Here is a 19,284-nt window from a genome sequence, read left to right on the forward strand (position 1 = left end):
CTGGAGGCATGGATATGAACAAAGGCCTTTCCTTTATGGAGGGTGGAGGGTGATGTGCTACCAGAATGTTGTTTTCAGAAGAAATGAAGGGCGGGAAGTTGGCAAGAAGCATCGGTAATTAGGATTGCGCGAAGTATAGGAGCCAAAGAAATATGACATCGGCGGAGGCGGAATCTGATTAGGAACCAATCTGCCGGTTCTTTCACCTCGATATTGAAAGGAACGCCTGGTACGGAGTATATTACACATAACTAATTAATCCTAATGAGTTGGCGTAAGCAGCTGAAGCTTAACTTAACTCTTAAGGTTTACGGCAGCCTATTACGCGAGCTGTGGGGCTTTGGATTGGTACGCTCGTATCAATCATCCCAGCTGATCTCTAACCGTTTCCGCTTTGACCTATCTCGTTGATCAACCAGGAAGTAGTTCGCTATCTTGATCTAATATTGTGAAAGTTTCACGTTTCGCTAGCTCCAAGAAAGAGTGGGCACACCTCGGGTCCGGCATTTGCAAGGATCTGCAGATATGTAAGCAGTAAACATGCCTCGTCTCCTTACATTCTTGTTGTAATTCAAGGGAGGCTTGATTGTTCTTATCTCAGAAGGAATACATGAGGCTATATATACAAGAGGATCAAGTTGATTGAAATGATTGAAAATCAACTGGATGCTTCGTATAGGTGTTTTTTGAATTAATTCCGATGATGCGGCCTAGTTCCTGATCTGCGCCAGCCTTATATTAAAACAATTCTCATGAGTTCCGGGCATACTGAAGATCCCATTCGTGGAACGCGCAAATAATGGTTGTCTTATTTCTGAGCGGTGATGAACCAATTTGTCTGATAACACATAAAATGAAGGTCTGCAGCAAACATGTAATCCTATCTCAGTATTAAAGGTCAACGGTCTAAAGTCTTGGCGAACTGTTGAAAGCTGACTTCGGCAGAGCCCGTCCATGGGCCACGCGGAAAGCTTGTGGACCGCCCGCATTTGTCCATCGTCGGCCCCTGAATGCATAAATGTCCCTAACTATAGTTGGTCGTAGAGAGTAGTATATCAGGGATAGAGTACTTTTTGGATCTTTTTAGCACCCCATTTGCAGGTACATTTGAGCTTACATATGCGAGAACGAGTCTCGAAATCAAGCTCTACCCTCGGCGATCTCTAGGTATTGTGTATGTTCTTTAGTCGACAACGTAAGAGAATGCGTGTTGTAACTAGCCTAATTTAGGTGTGTCTAGTTGTGCAAGAACGCGTAGTAGGAGGAAGTAGGAAGTAGTAGGCGGTGTAATAAGATGTACTAGGGTGCAAATACTCCTGAAACGCCACTGCAAAAGAATAGTTTCAAGATAGTCGAAAATTCAAGAAGAAAGTTCGAAAAGGTTGAAGTAAACCCCCTTTGCCCGAAGAGCCACAGCAAGTGCATACTGCGGCTGAGTAGGGGGTTACCGGCAATATACGATACGTACCTGATGGCATCACATCCTCATCGCTGATATAGTTGACGAGCTGCTGCTTCTTTACGGTATCTGTCATGGTGACGAAAGCGCAATACTAGAGACGCTTCAATTTGGAGATCGTCTCTTGTATTCGAGGTGAAATCGGCTTTGGTCTTGGGTACATGATGGTGCTCTATCGGACGACTGGTCCATTGCTATCGAGTCAAATCTCGAGAGGGTAGGAAGCTCCATGAGCCATCCAGCATCTGGGACAGCCCACGCCGGGACTTGGGGGAGGGGGCCGTGAAGATGTCTGCCACAGGAAGGAAGTCAGCTCTATGTACACAGACTCAATCAACGGTCAGAGGATACGGATCACACTCAGCGTTCGCCGGTATTGATGATGTATCAATCCGTTCAAATTTCTATAAGAGGTTCTGTGATAGAAGTTCGTCTGATCAGCGATTGACCTCATGGGGTTGTTATTGGGCCTACCATATAAAAAGGCTCTACCGTAATCTACCAGGGGTAGAGAGCCTGTCATGGTTGTCATCAAATGTGTTCAGATCTGGACTGTACACAGACCGTTCGAGAAGCTCTATTGTGAGATTGTTAGATAGGACATAGTGCATTTTTCATGGGTCAGATGAATCAACACCTCACCTTGGTAGAAACTTTTCGTGCTACGGTGGATGTATTGGAAGCCTAGCGGAACCCTGGTGATATAAGGGGTTAGTATAAGCTTCAGCTCAGGGGAGGGTGGTACTCACGTATTGAAGTCTTTGTATATCGGGCCTTGAGGAAGAGTGTTATCAGTGAGAGATAGGTAGTCTTGAGCTGATGGCTGGGTATACTTACAAGTATAGACAAAAGGAGATGATCACAAGTCAATCTTCGCAAATGATATGTGCGAGGAGAGATGCAAGAGGAAAGTCAAGAAAGACGTATGTGGGCATATTTATACCTCCCAGGGCGGAGTTCCTCGTCTTTCGCTTAGTTCTGCAACGCACCACTCAGGGCTCAGGAATGGCATATTGTGAGGTTGCTGGTTCTTTATGCTCAAGAGGGGAAATGGCATACCAGCAAGCAGTTCTCTCCCCTAGAGAAACACGTTTGCTCACCGCTGGTAAGCAAACATGAGTAGCAATAAAAGATAGAAGGACAAATAGTTGGCAACGATTCAAGATTCAGGTAGGATGCGGCCAGGAAATGCCACCAAGAAAGTGGAGCAGTGGCTAATTGAGAAACCGGGGTTTATTCACTAGCGGATTCAGTTGAATCAACAGCGATGAGCAAACATGAGGCGTCCCAAGAATATGCGGAATGACAAATAGTTATTACGAGGAACCGTTGAAGTAGAGCTCGAGCCCCAGTCACTTGAATTAGGGATAGCCGAATGGGGTCGTAAACTTTATTCACTCGCGAAATCAGTTGACTAAACGGGGATGAGCAAACAGGAGTTCTATCAACAATATATGGAATGACAGATACTTGTTGAAGAGTAAAAGTTGAGGCGAGCACTAGGAAGTCCTCGTTTCTATTACTGAATATCTTACCGTTTCTCTCTTCCCTTGTCAAGCCCACTTAACTAGTGGACGGAGAGAAATCTGTAATCAGGCGAAATAGTTTTGCTAGCTGCATAATCGCTTGCACGGCAATGAATCATACGGGCGCATAGAGAAATTTGAGCACACCACACAAGACACGCCCTGGAGGGAACGTGAAAATTGCCGTTCCTCCTCAAGCATAATGTGAACCGTGGGCAGCCCAAATTGGCAAGACCATAACAATGCACAGTCGTTCAAGTTGAGCTAACACCGGGTACCTTGGATCCACACCGGTGCGGCCCGTGGGTCGAGGTGGGGCCACCATATCCACTCTGGTGCCTCAACGTTGAGTGAACGACAGTGAACGATCAGCGAGGAAAGCCAGAAGCACTCAGAGAATGATGGTGAATGAGAGATTGCTCAATTTTGTGCGACCTCCGAAAACTCTCCACGGCGTCCTTGGAATCGCTTTCCATTACATTTCGGCCGTTCCAGCAAAAAGCACCGCTCCTCAAGTAGCGGGTGCCGGGCATACACTACTCTACGAAAGACACAAAAGTGCGTCCCGCCAAAAGTTGAGAATTGGAGACAGTTGCTCACTAAGTTGATATGCCATGGGCTTTTTGATAGTAATGCCATAATCAGAGTATATTGACAATCACCAAGAAGTCAGAGCTCTCTGCAGCCTCTCCGCTGCCAATCTTGGTCACATAATATCAGCCCTTAAATAGAATATGTGGACACGTGGGACTTTGCACAAGTCCAGTCATGGATATATGGAAGGAATAACCTTGGATAGCAATCATGTAGGCGTTACTTCTCTCAATGTGCAGCAAAGACAAAACCTGTCAAGCCGTGTACCTCAGTACTTCACAATAAGCCGCCAGAACTTGGGCATAGTCAAGCGGAGGTGACATGGAAGCCGCACGCAATTCGACGGGCCTCTTCAAAGTAAACCAATGGCCTGACCACATTCCTCCACCATGGCACTTTCGCACGCGCAGCATAATGCTGAGAACCTTCATTCTGACTCACTTCTCTGAGGTCACCGTACCACTACTGTGAACCATGGGCAAGCCAGCTCTTTGCCCTCCGATTGCAACTGCGCCAATTTTGTGATTCGACCAGTACTTTCTTTGAGTCAGGAATACTACACACCCAGATGGAATGAACGGTCGTGGTGCTGTCTGGCGCGACATGATTGGCGATCCATTCAACAGCATCGTCCAGCTCATGGTTCAGGACCGGTGAAGACATTGCATCGACCGCCAGAACCGTCCTCGGTGAGAAACCTGCACTGCTAGTATTTGCGAGAAAGCGTAGCTGAAGTCCATAAAAGCAGGCTCCTCCCCCGATCCATTTGTCTTTTTTCACACATCGCGGCCGCGGTGTGTCGCCTCTGACCTTCGGGCCTGAGGCTTCCGTGACGACGGCTGTTGCTGATCCAAGCCCAGTGACATAAGAATAGTGCTTCGCAGGGGGGCGCTGCGTTACCAAGTGAACTTCGCAGGGGGACGCTGTGATGACAATTGAGACCCGCAGGAGACCGCTGCGTCAACAAGTTCTCTGCAGGAGACCGCTGCATTACCAAGTTCTCCGCAGGAGACCGCTGCGTCAAATAAGTTCTCCGCAAGGAAAAATGCGTTACCAAGAGGATCCGCAGGAGACAGCTGCGAAACCAAGCGCCTCCGCAGGAGACAGCTGCGAAATCAAGGCCCCCTGGCAATGTGCAAGCACCTCTGCGTGGTGCTAGGGACCAGTATTCATCTCACCTGGGGACTGCAACTCCCATGGGGACTGAAGAAGCCAAGACTTGCACAGTAGATAGACTAAATCATGAGCCATGGCAGCCCACTGGGAAATGCAATCATCACATTATCAGTTCAGTCGATTCAAAGCTCTCTCGTAGGCCATACCTAGAGTCGTATTTAGTAAAACCGCTTTACGCAATAGGTACCTCGACATGCCCACTGATGAGCCAATTCAAAGCGGCCATCTCGAACTGCACGAGACATATGTTAAAAGTAGGCAGTTTGTCTGAATGATCCCTCATTCGCGAACCCAATGCCAGGACTCCATGACGGCGACCAATAAGGTGACCTGACCCGTCAAAGATCGTCCGGCCTTGAAAAGTGGAAAATGGTGCTGAGAGCGACTTTGAGCTGATGCGATTCTTGATGGGAGTGATCTTTGATGGGTGAATGTTGACGGGTACGTGCTGACGTTGACTCGTCGGGCTACAAACATGCGGTGAAGCGGTGAACGGCAGGCAGTATTTGGGTTCACAATGGCTGATCTGCCCTCGACCCACTTCGCGCGTCCACTCGCCATTGTCCCACGGGCCGCCCCAGGTATACGTCCTCTCCAAGAATTCTCGTAGATCCAAGTTGCTCCTTCATGATTCCTTCTATAAAATACCTTTACAGAACTCACATGTACCCATCTCTTGAAGCCAACAATTCCCACCTCATAATGGCACAGTTGGATCCGTCGTCTGCCGACCGTGCTCACACGGGAATTGCGAATTTTGAGAGAACAATTGAAGCTTTGGGCAACAGATTTGCCTCACCAGTACCGACAGCATCCTCGCAAAAGACAGGCGACTCAAACAAGTCCAGTCACAAATACTCGAACCGAAGAGAACTTAGTGACAGAATACAAAAGCGAGTGCGATTTGACCTGGTTTCGGAAGACAAGTCTAGAAGCGTTGCACATTCCAACAGATCTGCACAGTCAAAATCTAGTACCAGTCGATACGTGCCCTCATCCTCCCTGACTTTACAGCCCAGCCATGCTAGTCTACAACGCAGACTGGGCAGACGCAGAGGGTCTGTACTTGAAACCCGGAGCCCCCTCGTATTTATGTCTAAGACCGAGAACTGATTTGTATCTCTAAAATGCAGGTTACTCAGGAGAGACGCCAAATGGGACGACCAAGAAAGGAATGGCAGTGACAGAAAATGTACTGCCAAGGGCATTGAAGATTTCAACAGTGATATTCAAGACCTTAAAAGAGAGATGGAAATCGTCAAAGAGGGACTTGAAATCAATCAAAGTGTGTAAGCCGAATGACTGGATTTAACCGTGAGAGATGAATCCGTCATTCAAGGCCGTGCAGAACTTAAGACTTGTTTGGCGGGATTGCGAGGAATTGCGAGGAAAATTTGGTCGAAGACTCACCTACAAATGCTTTTGAACGAGTATCCAAACGAATATTAAATATTGAATAATCCATATAAGAAGACAAACACAATCAATTCTGGTCTGTAAAGCAAAATGCACAAATTGAAGATCATATTATAGAGAAAAAAGACTTCTCCTTTCCGACATTACGTTCCTACATACTTAATCCTTAACCGGACTAGCTAGACCTTTTTTGTAGCTTTTCTGCTGGTGTTCTTTTCTCTTTTTTTCCTTTTCCATATGTCTCAAAAATTGATACCAGTGACAATTGACTCGATGCTAGAAACGACTTGCTTTATCAATCAGCAATCAAATCTCCTCCACACCCTCAGATGCAATCAGTCCTTGGACCTCTTCTCCGTTGTTCTGTAGCATGGTCGCTTTGTAGATTTCGTATAGAGCCTCGGCAACAACTTCTCGAGCCTCTTTGTCTGAAGGACTCAAGTTCCCCCAGCCTTCTTTGATTCCTTGTTTCCGCAGTAATCCGCCTGACTAAACTTGACAGTGGGAGCCTGACCTCGAGTTTCCGCTATATTGCGGTTGTCAGATTCACTCGACGCAGTATTCGTAGGTCTTGGTTCTGAGCTAGTAGGAGAAACGACATCGTCCGGTTCCTCGTCAAGGCTGACGGGGTTGAATCTGGTGCCTGCCCAGTTGTTCCGTGGCGAAGGTGGAGATGTACTGTTGGTATCGGAAGTCAGAGAGGCACCCCTAACACCTGGGGTCCGTAAGCGCGAAGTGGCTCTCCGTTGCCGAAGGCGGTCCAAGGAGGCGTTCAATGGACATGGCGTAGTACCACGACTGCGTCTTCCGGACCCGGGCTGATTCTCAGCCCAGGCTGCATACTGATTCTCTTGATTGTCCCAAACTTGTTTGATTGTTTCCTCAGCTGCCTCGCGCCCAGGACAAAACCGAACGAACTCGCACTTGGGAATCCACGAAAATCCCAGTGCAACTTTGCACCTTTTCTTGTCATCATCTCTCAAGTCCTTCCACAAAATTTTCACCCACGAGCATGGACTACGTGTGGAGGTTCTGGAGCCTGTGTTTTCAAAGAGGGCTCCATAAATGCCGGCGACATTGGCAGTCGTATACCGGTATACTTTCTTCCCACTAGCAGTGCGGTCTCGAATCGCCGAGATTCGGAAGTCTTCGTCGGTCGTACTGGCGAAGCGATCGTTGGTGTAGTTGGGTTCGTATCTGAATGTGAATCTGGCCGTGTGAGGTGGACCTTCTTGCACGATCACGAAGGTGGATCCTCTCAGCGTGCCCCATCCATCGACAGTGGCATTGGGATCAAGAGGCTCGCTTTCCGTGGGGCGGTTTGCCTTCTTTTTCCCACGTGTATCGATGATAGCCAGACATTTAAAGCCTTCAACAAGGCCAGCGGTGTCTTGGCTTTGGGGCGATGACACTTCTGGAGGGGGATGATCACTTTGTACGTCGGGTGGATTGTTCTCTGCATGGCTTGGACCGAGATCTCTCATTTCGATATCACTTGACTCGATCGATCTGATAGCCTTATCAGGCCGATGCGGGGAGTTCTCATCTACAGGACCATCTTGCTGCATCTGGCCCAGACCATCCTCATCGCGATAGGATGGTTGGTTCTCATTCGAGTTTGCTGGAGATACCGAGGCTTGCTCCAGACCACTCTGTAGTTTGTTTCGTGGGAGAGTCCCTTCCATCGCCATCTTCTCTACCTTGCCAATATTGGAAGAAGGAACTTTTTGCTTTGGGTCGGCGTTTTTGGAAATGCCTTTAGATGACATGATGGTACGACGATGAGGAAACGTCTCTGGATGGATGCGCTGAGACCTTTGAAGGGACTATATATGCATTTTTGCTTTGCCAGTATCACTGCGTTTGTCATACTTGATCATGGATGCGAATTCCGAACTGCGGGCGCTGTCATTGAACACTCATTTTTGTATGGTTGAGTCGGAATTTCATGGGGCGCTGAAGTCGAACTGATCAGTTTTACAAGTGCAGGTCATCATATTCCTGAGACAGGCTTGTTTAAATTGCCTGATGGAAGTGCGCAGTTCGGGCATATGAGTGACTCAGAAACCGCAATGGCACGGTTGTTTCGGCGGCTGATCCCTCTTCACGACCTTTATTCTCTGCGATATTATTTCTTTGTCGAACATCCATGCCAGAAGTCGATGGTCTCAACTCTTGCACCCCATTCACTTGGAACCCATTCCTGAGGCGCAAGACGGCTTGAGAGCAGCTTTGTTTAGTGAAACATCTAGTAACCATCACATATCCATCACACCTCAAGAATTATCTCCTAGTGCTGCGGCAGTAATTCCATGCAGCGACTGAGGCAAAGTTTCAGTAGATGAGGAAAGAGCCTTATGAACATGTCCGTTAAGTTCACTTGCTTCTTGCTTCTGAACGAGTGATCCTCACTCAGATTTGTTTATTACCAATGAAACTTATACATACTAAATGGCCTTTCAACATCGTCAGTCCTACAACCAGATCTCATATAAGCCCCTCTATGCCTCGCATAGTCCTCTCGTGTTGAAAATCGATTTTGGCCAAAGATGATCTATTGGCTGCTCTTTTTAGCAGTCCACAGCATACTTACCGAAGCAGCTAATTCCTCTCACCATGAGAAGCATCACGCAAAGAAGCCCCACGACCCCCTCCATGAGCGCGACATTGCTTATGCGGCAGTAATAAGTGGTAACGGCCAGCTCGCTGACGGCTGGCCACGTATCGACCAATGGGTTGACTCTCTTGAAACCATGTTCCAGAGCAATAAAGGGATCATTTCTGTCAGCTGCGCCGAATGGGGCCTCCCCAATAGCTCGGAAGATGAAACACAGTTCATCAAGGATGCCATCTACCAAGTAGAGAAATCGAGCGGCGTCGACGCGCGCTTTATCTTTGCAATCGTCATGCAGGAGAGCAAAGGATGCGTTCGCGTTCAGACCACCAAGAATGGGGTCGCTAATCCCGGACTTATGCAAAGCCACGATGGACCGGGGTCCTGCAACAAAGATGGAGTAATTCAGAACCCTTGCCTTAGGAGCGAGATAATCCAAATGATCCAGGATGGCGTTGAAGGCACCCCAGCCGGGCCTGGCCTCAAGGCACTGATAGCTCAAGAGGGCGGCACAGCAGATGTGACTTCATATTACAAGGCTGCGCGTGCTTACAACTCCGGCGCGGTGGCTTCTAGCGGCAACCTGGGCCAGGGCGGTGCCACTCACTGCTATGTTTCTGACGTCGCCAATCGCCTTATGAGTTGGACCGATGGACCCAGTTTGTGCGCTCCAGATGCCATTGGGCAAATATCTGCTGCTCTTTGGGATGGCGACAGTTCTGCTGGGCACACTGACCGCAATGGGACGTCGACTACTACAACCGCGCGGATCCTTGCCCAAACCCACGGTTCCTCTTCATCCAGCCTAAGCGCACCCTCAACACTTATTGTGCAGTCCTCTGTGACCTGGACATCTGCGCGGGCCTCTCACAGTTCAACTTCATTGGCTTGTAGACGCGAGGGCACTTAGGCTACACAACATATGCAGCGTCATGTTGGACAGTGCTTATGATGCCCTAGCTGTGTTGATATCAAGGACCGAGATTGTCTAGCCACCAGAGTAGATACAAGCTAAAGCGTTTCCAAAAGGATTCAGGTATACCGAAAGCAGAACGCTCATTTAAAGTCCTCTTTCTCTAAGCGGGCGAGAAGTCTCCCTTGTAGTTCCAGCTGAGCAAGAAGTTTTTCTTCCCGCACCTTCTGCTCTGCTTCCTGTTTCTTTTCTCGTTCCTTCTGATCTGTTTCTCGTTGCTCCTCACGAGCAAATTGCTCTTCCAATTGAGCATGGAGTTTCTCTTCGCGCGCCTTCTGCTCTGCCTCCCGCGCCTTCTGTTCGGCTTCCCGCGCCTTCTGTTCTGCGTCGCGTTTCTGCTCTCGTTGCCTCTGATCTTCTTCTCGTTGCTTCTCACGAGCAAATTGCTCTTCCAATTGGGCAAGCAGTTTCTCTTCCCGCGCCCTCTGCTCTGCTTCCCGAGCCTTCTGTTCTGCCAGCTGTTGCTGCAGTGCTTGGACCATCCTCCGCAGCTCAGGTTGAAGTCCACGGCTCTGCGAGGATGCGGCTCTACGATATCCTGGGCGTTCCTGCGATCCAATGATGGACAGCTGTGGCTCCATTTCGCTAACATCGACCTCCGAAGCACCCTCATCTGGATCAGGCACTCTGTCAAGTATGCGAATCACCCGACTAGTATGAATGGGTAGAAATTCACGGTCCACATTTTCTACGAATCGATAGCACGTCCATCGATCCTCCGGGGTCCAGACGTTCGGTTGCGCAATGGACCACCGGTAGAATGAGACTTTGTCTTCCTCAAACTCAGGGTAGTAGCCGTATATGCGAAAGCCGTCAAGCTCATGAGAGATCGAAAATCCGAGAATCCGCCGGTGCACCTCTTCTGTGCAACCAGCCGCCTGGCACAGCGAGACCACGGCTCGTAGCGCGATGCACATGCTGTGCATGTTTTGCCGGTCCGCGAGCTCTAGCGCTTGGTTCCCGCATTTGATTTCAGCGGTCAAATAAGGGAAGTACATGTCTTCGCGTGCCGTATACGGCGATTTTTCGTCGGGTCTGATGCCGAGTTTGCGCCTCTGGGTCTCGGTGAAGACCGACCACTTTAATCCGCGTGCATGGTCAGGCTGCGGCTTTGGACCATAGATTGGCTCAGTCTTCAGCCATGGATCATTGTATCCATCTATGACGTCTCTCAGGCCCTGCATGCCCCTGATGAACTGATTTTCCGCGGACGGCATGATCAGGGGATGCAGGTCTACCAGGAGACGCGCTTCAGACCGGTTCCGCAGCGCGTAATGGAATCTGTCAACATACTCGTCATCGAACAGGGTGCCCTGGGGAGTGGCGATCGGCTGACGGAGAAGACGCTCACAGAGCGCGATGTCGTCGGGCATCGGGCCAGCCGGGGACGGCTGCATGAAGCAACCCTTGGTCTCCAGTATGGTCACATAGTTCACAGCTCGGTAGGCGTATGATCGAGTGTCACGAGCCGAGCTGCTTTCGCTATTTTCTGAGGAGACAGACCGAGCGCGCCCCCGGTCGGTAGAGATCGAGCGCGATCGGGATCGCTTGGATGCTGGTTCACTCATTTCTCCGACGGCAGCAGACTCCGGCGCTGGTATCCACTGGTATATTTGGTCTTCAAGCGGGGTGGACGTATGCGTGAGCGAGATTGGTGTCGTAGTTCGGTGTTCTGGGGGATTTGATTGCTATGCAGTTAGCTACTGGAACGTCGTCAACCCAGACACGCTACTCACTTTTCCAGGGTGCTCTGGCGAGGAGGGACAAAGCGGCTGTGATGATTTCCTACGGTCGTGCTTCCCCTGCAAAGGCTCTAGATTCGTGCTCAAGCTACCTCGCCGGGGAACTTTGGACGGCCGCTCCTCACCATCACTCTGCGAGTCGCATAGATCGGGCGACGTTCCACGTTTCATGACGGTGTGTTTGACCAATCAAGGGTATTCATCTTCCTGGTCAGCAGCACGCTTGGACAGAGGTCAAATGCGACGCGGCTTCAGCGGTCAGAGAATGTCGGGTATCGACTGGTGACGGAGGCCCTTGGCCAGCAGAACACGAGTCGGCGCCAAGACATCCAATCAATTCCTCCGCGGACCGTCATGGACCCACTATTTATGTCTCAGGGCCGCACTAGTTTGGGCGATGGAAGAAATGGTGTTTCAAAAGCTGAAGATTACACTCTTATGCTGGGAACTCCACTCCTTTTCTTGTGTGGTGACACATTGTACCAATCATCTCAGAAGTAAGGATTTATTTTGATCCCCACATCATGAGCAGCTATCTAGGCAGAGCTGTCGGTGTATCAGCACAGGGGCTCTGTGAAAGCCCGCCACTGCCGCCAGCTCCTATCCTAATGAGAGAAAGACAGTTTGATCTTGGGCCTTAGCATGAAAGCCGGTTCAACGAGGCCTACTATAGCTAGCCAGTTTACTACCCTGGTCACGAAATCGAGTTGCTCAGATGGGTCGCCCCCAAAGAGTGGAAACCGCGGTTTGCTTTTCGATTGAAAATACACATAAAATCTATGATAGGTCTCGATGATAGATAATCCCCCGTCTCGAAAGGATGCGCCTAGTAAGCCCTCCGGTCCATGTCATTGAGCACGTCTTGACTTGATTCTGGATTCTGCACCGTGCCTCCGAAACACCCATTCCGTTAGTGACAGGCTGAAAGAACCCGAGTGAAGAGATCGAGGGTATCGCTCAGACATCCAGCTTTGGCCTTCCATCGGACGCTTCTGATTCGACTCTGCATAAATTTTCTGCTGATCCCGTGGCAGATCCCGGGAGGTTACTGTCGAAGAAAGTCGATGCCGAAGAAAAGTCTTCGCGCAGACGAATATGATTATCAGGGTGCTTGTGTGGTGTCGATCCAAGCCCAGAGGCATGGGGAGGCGGCAAATCTTGTGGCGAGCGGACCTGGTTTAGCTCAGACCGCTCCTTCATGTCTGAGCGACCGTCTGGGCTTTTAATCTTTGCGTTCTGAGAGTTCGTATTGTCTGGTGGCCCTTGCTGGGTATAACTCTGTTGACAAATACACGGTGATGATTGCACGAGAGTGCAAAGGCGATTGAGCACAGAGAACTCCAGCTTTAGCTTTATGCTGTACACCACTGTCTTGAAACTGACTTGGATATAGTGCATTTTGTATTCTGTGATGAGGAGCAAAATATTCATGACGACCACGAGTACGTTCACCCAAATGAGGTGAATCATGACTTTGCGTCCATCGGGACCGCGCATCTGCGTGATCAATTTCAGCGACCGCATTGCTTCGCGCATATACAAACCGCAGATGATCAGGTCCTGGATGCAAAAGCCCGTCACTTGGATACGATCGTAGATCATGGCCGGTCGTACGAAGCGGGCGTCGCCGCTGTTCACGCCAAAGAATAGCACAGTCATGGGTATGTGAAAGGCGCAGGCAGTGATGATGATCATCCATAAAACCCATCGCAAGAGGGTAGCATCGCGGACAACAATTCTTAGTCGTGAATAGAGCATGATCGCTTGACCAGTGACCATCGCGTACCATCCGATCATGAACGGAATGGAGACCGCCAGATTGGAAGACTGGGACATGAAGCGAGCCATTGCTGGGATAGCATGCACAAGAATCCCCCATGCTGCAACTTGCATGCTCCAAAAGTATAGTCCACGGTAGTGCTTGAACGCATCGAAGATGAGGACCACAGTCTCGAGAGAATTGTATGCGCCGATTGAAAACATGGACACAATCTCGATGACTGCGATGTTTCGCATGAGGATGGCCCCAACATCCGGAGGGAGGCTGGTGACAAGGGTGTCCATGGTTACAATATGCGAGTAAAGGGAGCAGAGGCAGATAGTGTCAGAATGATTGGGCAACTGGAACTAATACGTTGCTTAGGACCTGCTATCAAAGCTTTATAGCAAAATGGTCGGACAGCACCGAGTCGTCTGTATGGTAACGTCAATCACTCCCATCGAGAGATTTATATCAAATGCAAAAGTCTAATGTGGAAAGAATGATCCAGGCCTTCATGGCGCCCATTGATTCATGACATTGCCTTTATCGTGGTGATTCTATCCACCAATGGCCGTGGCTATTGTTTGTTCATGTTGGTGGGGAATTCCACTGTGAAAGGCGCGCGGTACTGTCAGGACCGCGGATCAAAATTATGGTTGATAAACATTAGGCGAACCACGGATGTGGTCTTTTCGGGGGACTATGGACCTTGGTTTCTTGAATTCTTAAATCTTGAATCACTTTCTGGTCAATTTACAAGCTTTTGTGAGTTCCATTCTTCTGTTGATACGCAGCTTCCGGTGACAGAATCGAGAAAGATTCACAAGCCCACAGTCGGTTCAGATAGTTGGACAGGGTTAGAAAATCCCGCATGTGTTCAGTGAACCTTGGGTATCTTGACAGTGATAGTGACGCTTTCCAGAATTATCGAAGGATAAAGAAGTCAGACGAGTGGACGTGCTTTGTTGGAACGGCAAATCTCCTCACGAGGCTGAGGAGCTGACAACACCCTATATGAAGTAGAAGGCATCATTCAAGGGCTGGTCAGCAAGGGGATCTAGTCCCTTCAATATCTCAAAACACATTTAGAAGCGTAGGATCGAGCGCTGTGAATACTATGGGCGGACCTACATGAAAGCCCCTCTATAAACGCTAGCACGTTTTTGATTTAGCTAATAGGATTCTCCGTGGAACCAGAGCCCCCACGTTTCATGCCTGCCAAGATTCAAGATCCGTGGAGCGGATCGGTCGATGAGTGGCTCCACTTGAAGAGGAATACCCCTGGTGCGACTCAAATCGGGAAATTCATCAATACAGATTTACGCTATAGTATCGTGACAGCGAGCTCGGTGAGCGTGTTTGGCGGTATTGGAGAAGTACATGAAGCCCGTGGCTTCCCGTGTCGGCTCCTGAGGGTCTTTCCTACCACAGACCTGTCTTTCATCCAGAACGTCTCCTCACTGTGACGATCAATTTCTCGACGCGCAAAGCCCAGTTTAACAAGACACGAATCCTTTTCTAGCCCACACCAATCTGCAAGGCTAGCGTGGATCATGGCCGCGGGCGTACCGAGTAACAAGTTGGTCAGTCGCCATCCTCCATATTTTTGAGATCACGCTCGTTCGCAGGACTCGTGGATAATTGTTCTTAATTCTTGCTCTCTGTGCACATTCGCTGACCGAAATGACATCTAGGATCGTGTAAAATCACGGGAGAGCAGAGAATGCCGGAAGGCAATGTACCAGAGATGCTTTGCTGTCACAAATGCATGCGAGGAAGAGTTCTATCAGGCACTTGGCGAAAAGGACGCACAGATCGCCGGCATGCAATTGGAGGTACAACGTCTCCACGCCGATAGGGCCGAGGATGCCGCCAAAATCCAGCAGCAAGTGATAGAAAATGGTAAAATCTTTTTTGAAGCACGACGCCTGGAAAACGAACTGCATGAGTTGCGTCAGCAGATGAATCTCATGGCTGCCAACATGCAAGCACAAATCCAGCAGCAGGAGAATCAGCTAGCCTCACAGCATGCAATTGGCGAGGTCGCTGCGGCGAATGCTCTACTCTGGAGCATGGTCAACAATCCAGTGAGTGGACCGCAGCTTCCTTATGTGCCAGAGTCAGGATTGGCTGACGGAGGCTGGCCTGACCAAAGCGCCTTCGACTTTCCCGTCCACGGATCTTTTCTTCAACCACAGCACTCGATTGATCTTAATTTGACATGAGACTTCAGTCCAGTGAAGCACGGTGGGAGGTCAGGGTCACTAACAGTCTGGGGCTTGATAGAACGAGGAGTGGTCACCCTTAGCACACATTGCACAATTAAGAGTAATTGTACTGGAATCCATCTTGACTATTTCTGCCATTTAGGCCATTAGCAGCAAAGTCTTCGCCATAGTAATAGATGATATCGTCATTGCAAACTCTCCTACCCTCTACATTTAAGCTGCAACAAACGTTTTGTGCTGAGCGGAGTGGCGTAGTGGATACTCGATGTGAACGCGGTCCAGATCCATAACTCAATCTTCGGTTAGTTTCTCCCCGAGCCTGCCAGTGTCCTGGGTACCCACTTCCCGCGATAAGCACCGGAAAATAAAATTCTGCGACTAGATGCCCGTGTATACTCCCTGTGAGCGATTTAGCTGGTCCTTCGTGATGAGGCACTTGCGTGGAGGTAATGAGGGCGAAAGAACGTGGGGGACTTTCACTAGCATATCCTGCCTTCAGTCAATATTTTAAGTCCTTCATCTTCAGAGTTCTTCAGGCTGGAATATTGACTTCAATGACACAATAGTAGACCAATAATTGTCCCGAGTCATTGGGACCACCCTGAATGAATCCCGGGCGTCAAAATTTGATTGACGCTGGGTGTGGACGGATTCAGGGTAGACGAACCAATACTCATATTTAGTCCCACTCAGGTCCGGACAAAGTCAATTCACAGCGCGTCCATGGTTGTGACATTTGGAATAGTCTCCCGGGTAGTCAAAAGACAAATTCTTAGTACCTGCCTTTCTCTCTACTAGCCTTGCAGCCAGTGAACCTGTTTTGAGATCGGGAAGCGTTGCTTATTCTCGAGAAACTTGTGATTTCTCTTCATGCCAGGGTTGACACTGCATACGGCAGATCTACAGGTGTGACGTAACCGGAATTATATCATATTGATTACGGTCGCGATAAGTGTACGGCCCATGGTTCCGACAACCCACTGCCAAGTCAACGGATCGCCGTCCACAGTCCAGAGTGACCCGCTTTGTATCCTAATTTTACCACATAGCTTTCCACGAACTGTCTTCAAAATTCCTGCCTCCCAGGTGTCTACTGCGGGGGGTATTTCCGATCAAAGGATCCTCCCATTCAATGAGTTAATTTTCTTCACACAATGTACCGGTCAAGGCTTCTAGACTGGAAGTTGGAGAATGGTTAAGCTATCCAGATCTCTGATCCTGTACTAGTGAAAGCCACTTAGGCGAGGTCCTCGTCTAATTCGCGGGATATTTTGATGCTTGTTGTTTCAAATTCAACCCAGCCTCGATAGACAATAGTTTTTTTTAACAACAGAGTCGACAACCCTTTCTTTCCGTAGAATTCAGTGTAACAACTCTAATGCGTAGATCGAATGTTGATCCCGCTTTAGGGCGCTATTGAGTGATTGCCACTCCGTTTGTTCAACAAGTCGCGTCCGATTCTGTTCAGCTCTGCCAAGAGGCTGCAAGAGGTCAACCATGGACCTTGATGCAACATCGCGCCCACCAGGAGTACTTTTTGAGCGACCGACCAAAGAATGAATTGCTTGTCAATTGCGATTCTCCATAAAGCCGCAACTGCTCACCCATGAGAACACCCCTGGGTAAGAACATCTTCATCCCCATTTCAATCACTTGCTTACCGCCAAACGGTCATAAACGCTACTCCTCAGTTGCATGATGACGCCCCATAATGCAGTCGGCTGGTCAGCCTGGGAGGAGGAGAACCTCCTTCCCTGGCTCGAATCTAATCGAGACTTGACCTGGAAAGCTTTGTCGATTGCCTATTGGCAGCAGTATCATGTAAGACGAAGCGTCGAGTCTCTACGAGGGAAAAAGCACCACATCCTTCGAAAACGCCGCGACGCTGGCAAAACGCTAATTGTCAATGAATCCGAGGCGCCAAAGTGTGCAAACTGCAAAATTTCGAAGAAGAGAAAGCGACTGAGGCGTTCAACCAACCAATGGCTCAGGAATCCGCCACACATAAATCAGACCGCAGTGACTACAAAGTCGAAAAGATCATTCACTAGTAAGATGCCTGTTGAGATTGCTTTGAATTTTTACCATGCTGATCCATATCACAGATCCGACACTGATGCCAGCAGACTACACACGACTTGATCATAGGAGGAAATGACCGGACCTGGGAGTGTGTTTACCGCTTTGGCGGAGCCCAGCGATTGGGGGTTTTGATTTTGTGACTGTACTACATGCAAGATGAATGGCACATGCGGACAGAACAAGTCATTTGTAACAACATTCAAATAGGCAGGAATGACATTCTCTTTTCATGATATGTACTCCATAAAATCTTCCGTGTCAGGAATTGGATCATTCTGTATTTTGTCATTCCAGCCATTTTACTCCCATTTAAAAAAAGCTACTGTCTGGTGTCCCACTCATTTAGGTCAAATGCGGGCTTTTAGACGTTCAATAGAAAGATATTTTGACCACATTCTTCAAGCAGTATTGGATGAATCCATGGTGGCAATGTGTTCGGCGAGGCTCAAAATACCTGTTCCATCATTATTATCTCAATTCAATCCGGTGTAGACCGCATCAGAAGCATACCCGCCTGCAAAGGAATCACCATCAATGAGTGTGGCTGTCTCAGTTGATTGCCTGCTCGTCTTGTTGAGCAGCCTGTGAGTTGTAGAGTGACGCGAAAGTATCGGACCCAGTAAGGTTGGATGTTCCACCCAGATCGAGCCAATTGCAATCCATGGCACTTGACCCAGGGAGGAATGTTGCTAGCTGGCGATTCTGGATGGCTTCAATCGAGTTCCAAAACCCAGTAGCGGCGGCTGTCAACTGACTATGAGCTTGGTACAAGGCTGACTGTATCTCGCTCCAGCTCAATTGACCTTGCGTGGCCAGGGCCTGTGCCTCCAGCTCTTGCTTCAGGCGAGAAACCTCACCCTCGGCCTGGATATTCTTAGCTGAGAGACTGTCCTTTTCGGCGATAATCTGTTCCATTGTTTTCACATCCTGTGCCTTTTCTGCCTGAAAACGTGACGTGGCCCTAGCTAGCTGCTCATCCGCTTCTCTCTCCATCTCAGTCTGGACCTCAGAAAGGAGATCAGAGCATTTCTGACGGTCGATTTTGCCATGTTTGCGGGAGTCTTTCGCGGAAGAACCCTATGTGCTGTCAATAAAAGGCTAGAGTGTAATAGAGCGCCACAAGATTGAATGAATCAGGTCTTGCAGGTCCGAAAAACGACTCACACTGTGATGGCGTTTCAAAATGCGAGACTTCGCGCCCCGGACGGTCGAAACTGGAGACGCCGACCGGATTGAGACATTTGAAACTGATCGAGCTTTAGTAATCGCCGGCCTTACTCGCTGCGAGTGATGGCCATTTCGATCCTGCTTGCAGCTGTTTCCTCGCGTCATGGTGAAAGAAGGAAACTTGGGGTAGGAAGATGGGTCGTCAAACACCAGAGCAGTAAAGAGAGATTGATATTTAACACACGCCCTGGAGCCTGGCAAGCCAAGATATCCATGATTTAAATACTGGAAATAAGTTTTGAAACTCACCGGACACTAGACTGCTGCCAAAGGGGGGATATGGGTAGACTTCGATTGGTCTGCACTTTGGCTCAGAAATCAGAGTTGACGTTAAGTTGACGACTATTTTATCCCACGCTATCTAAAAAAGGGCATCACCTTTCTTGCTGAGACTTTGGTACTTGCAATATGTGCGGTTGTTCTCGCTGGCCTTCACCACCCAGCTCAAATCAATGATAATATTTTTGCGGCTTATTTTCTATTTT

At 49.0% G+C, this 19,284-nt stretch overlaps 1 protein-coding gene across 1 annotated transcript; it reads right to left on the minus strand.

Moving 5' to 3' along the window:
* Window positions 1-18,121: 18,121 nt before the first annotated feature.
* N7478_001379 (uncharacterized protein) lies at window positions 18,122-18,904 on the minus strand (the record flags this gene model as incomplete). The annotated part of the gene is made up of 2 exons (XM_056917594.1): window positions 18,122-18,649; window positions 18,737-18,904. 2 exons carry the CDS (start codon window positions 18,902-18,904, stop codon window positions 18,122-18,124), a joined length of 696 nt encoding a protein of 231 aa, XP_056785474.1.
* Between the last annotated feature and the right edge of the window lie 380 nt (window positions 18,905-19,284).

The sequence above is a fragment of the Penicillium angulare genome, assembly GCF_028827245.1.
Source record: "Penicillium angulare strain IBT 27051 chromosome Unknown utg000001l_segment0_segment0, whole genome shotgun sequence".
Lineage (NCBI taxonomy): Eukaryota > Fungi > Ascomycota > Eurotiomycetes > Eurotiales > Aspergillaceae > Penicillium > Penicillium angulare.